Here is a 1318-nt window from a genome sequence, read left to right on the forward strand (position 1 = left end):
GTTCAGGCCCTTCGACATACAACATCTGAATATGATATTAAACATGGTCTATTCAAAACTGTTTTCAAATTAGGGGCCTTAGATTTTGGCTGCCTATTATTACATACACCGTATGACTAAGACTGACTGACTGATAATTATTACCAACAATGTATCTTGCTGTGCATGCACAGTTTAACACACGTACTGGCTTATAATGATGGGTACCAGGCTAGGATCTAATTTTGCTGTTTGGCTACCAAAACCAATTATGAGAGATGACTGACCTAATGAACTGACTGAGTTCGAAGGCCTGCAACACCCTGTGCGCCTTGTCCTTGTCGTTTTCATGGTTGTACTCTGTGTGGGTCTGGAATAATACAAAGATGTAAATATATGTTTGTTAAGATTGGGATTGTGATCTACTGACTTATAATCTCAGTCCCAGGATTCTTACACGTGTGATCTCGACCCCAGGGTACTTACATGAGTGACGTGGATGTTGATCTCGGCCCCAGGGTACTTACATGAGTGACGTGGATGTTGATCTCGGCCCCAGTGTACTTACATGAGTAACGTAGATGTTGATCTCGGCCCCAGTGTACTTACATGAGTGACGTAGATGTTGATCTCGACCCCAGGGTATTTACATGTGTGACGTAGAGAATGATCTAGGTCCCAGGGTACTTACATGCGTGACGTAGATGTTGATCTCGGCCCCAGGGTGCCGTACCTGACACAGCCCGACCATTTTCCCGCCGTACCAGTCAGGATGGTGCGGCGTGTGCGGGAACCCGTTCAGCGTGAAGCGGTGCTGGTGAGAGCCTATTATGGGATAGCGGGAGAACACGCAGAGCCCGCTACCATGCCAACCACTGTAGAACATAGACAAACGCGAAAAAAGTTGGTTTTTAAATGGAAAGGCGATATAGATTTTATCTATGCCAACCACTGTAGAACATAGACAAACGAGCGGAATAAACATGTAGTTATAATGTAGTCTGTGTAACGCAAACTCTGCTTTCCAGGGCTGTAACTTCCCGCTAGGGGGCCGACCGGATGTTGGGCGGTCTGCTATAAGCGAGATTCAATCAGGCTAGTTCAAATGGAAATGAGCTTTAAATAGTATTTATGTCTAGCAAGTGCATGTACTTATTGCATCTCATCACGTTTCGTACAGTTAGTAGTCATCCTCTAAAGTCTGATCTTTCATGCAAATCAGTGATAAAATATTACATCACCTCACAAATCTCTATTCATTGCCTGAAACATGCTACAGTCAAACATGGCCTCTCAATCTCTTAGCTCACCAAACCACCCATAGACACTGCTAATATTT

The 1318-nt window shown here is 44.2% G+C and overlaps 1 protein-coding gene across 1 annotated transcript in view; it reads right to left on the reverse strand.

The window, feature by feature from the left end:
- The window catches only part of LOC118408569 (putative neutral sphingomyelinase), a 2257-nt gene extending 2232 nt beyond the window's left edge, over positions 1-25 (reverse strand). The window contains exon 1 of the mRNA XM_035809377.1: positions 21-25. Within this exon, the coding sequence (XP_035665270.1) occupies positions 21-25 (5 nt within the window). The remainder of the gene's footprint in view (positions 1-20) is intronic.
- Between the last annotated feature and the right edge of the window lie 1293 nt (positions 26-1318).

Source organism: Branchiostoma floridae, unplaced genomic scaffold (assembly GCF_000003815.2).
Source record: "Branchiostoma floridae strain S238N-H82 unplaced genomic scaffold, Bfl_VNyyK Sc7u5tJ_193, whole genome shotgun sequence".
NCBI classification, from domain to species: Eukaryota; Metazoa; Chordata; class Leptocardii; order Amphioxiformes; family Branchiostomatidae; genus Branchiostoma; species Branchiostoma floridae.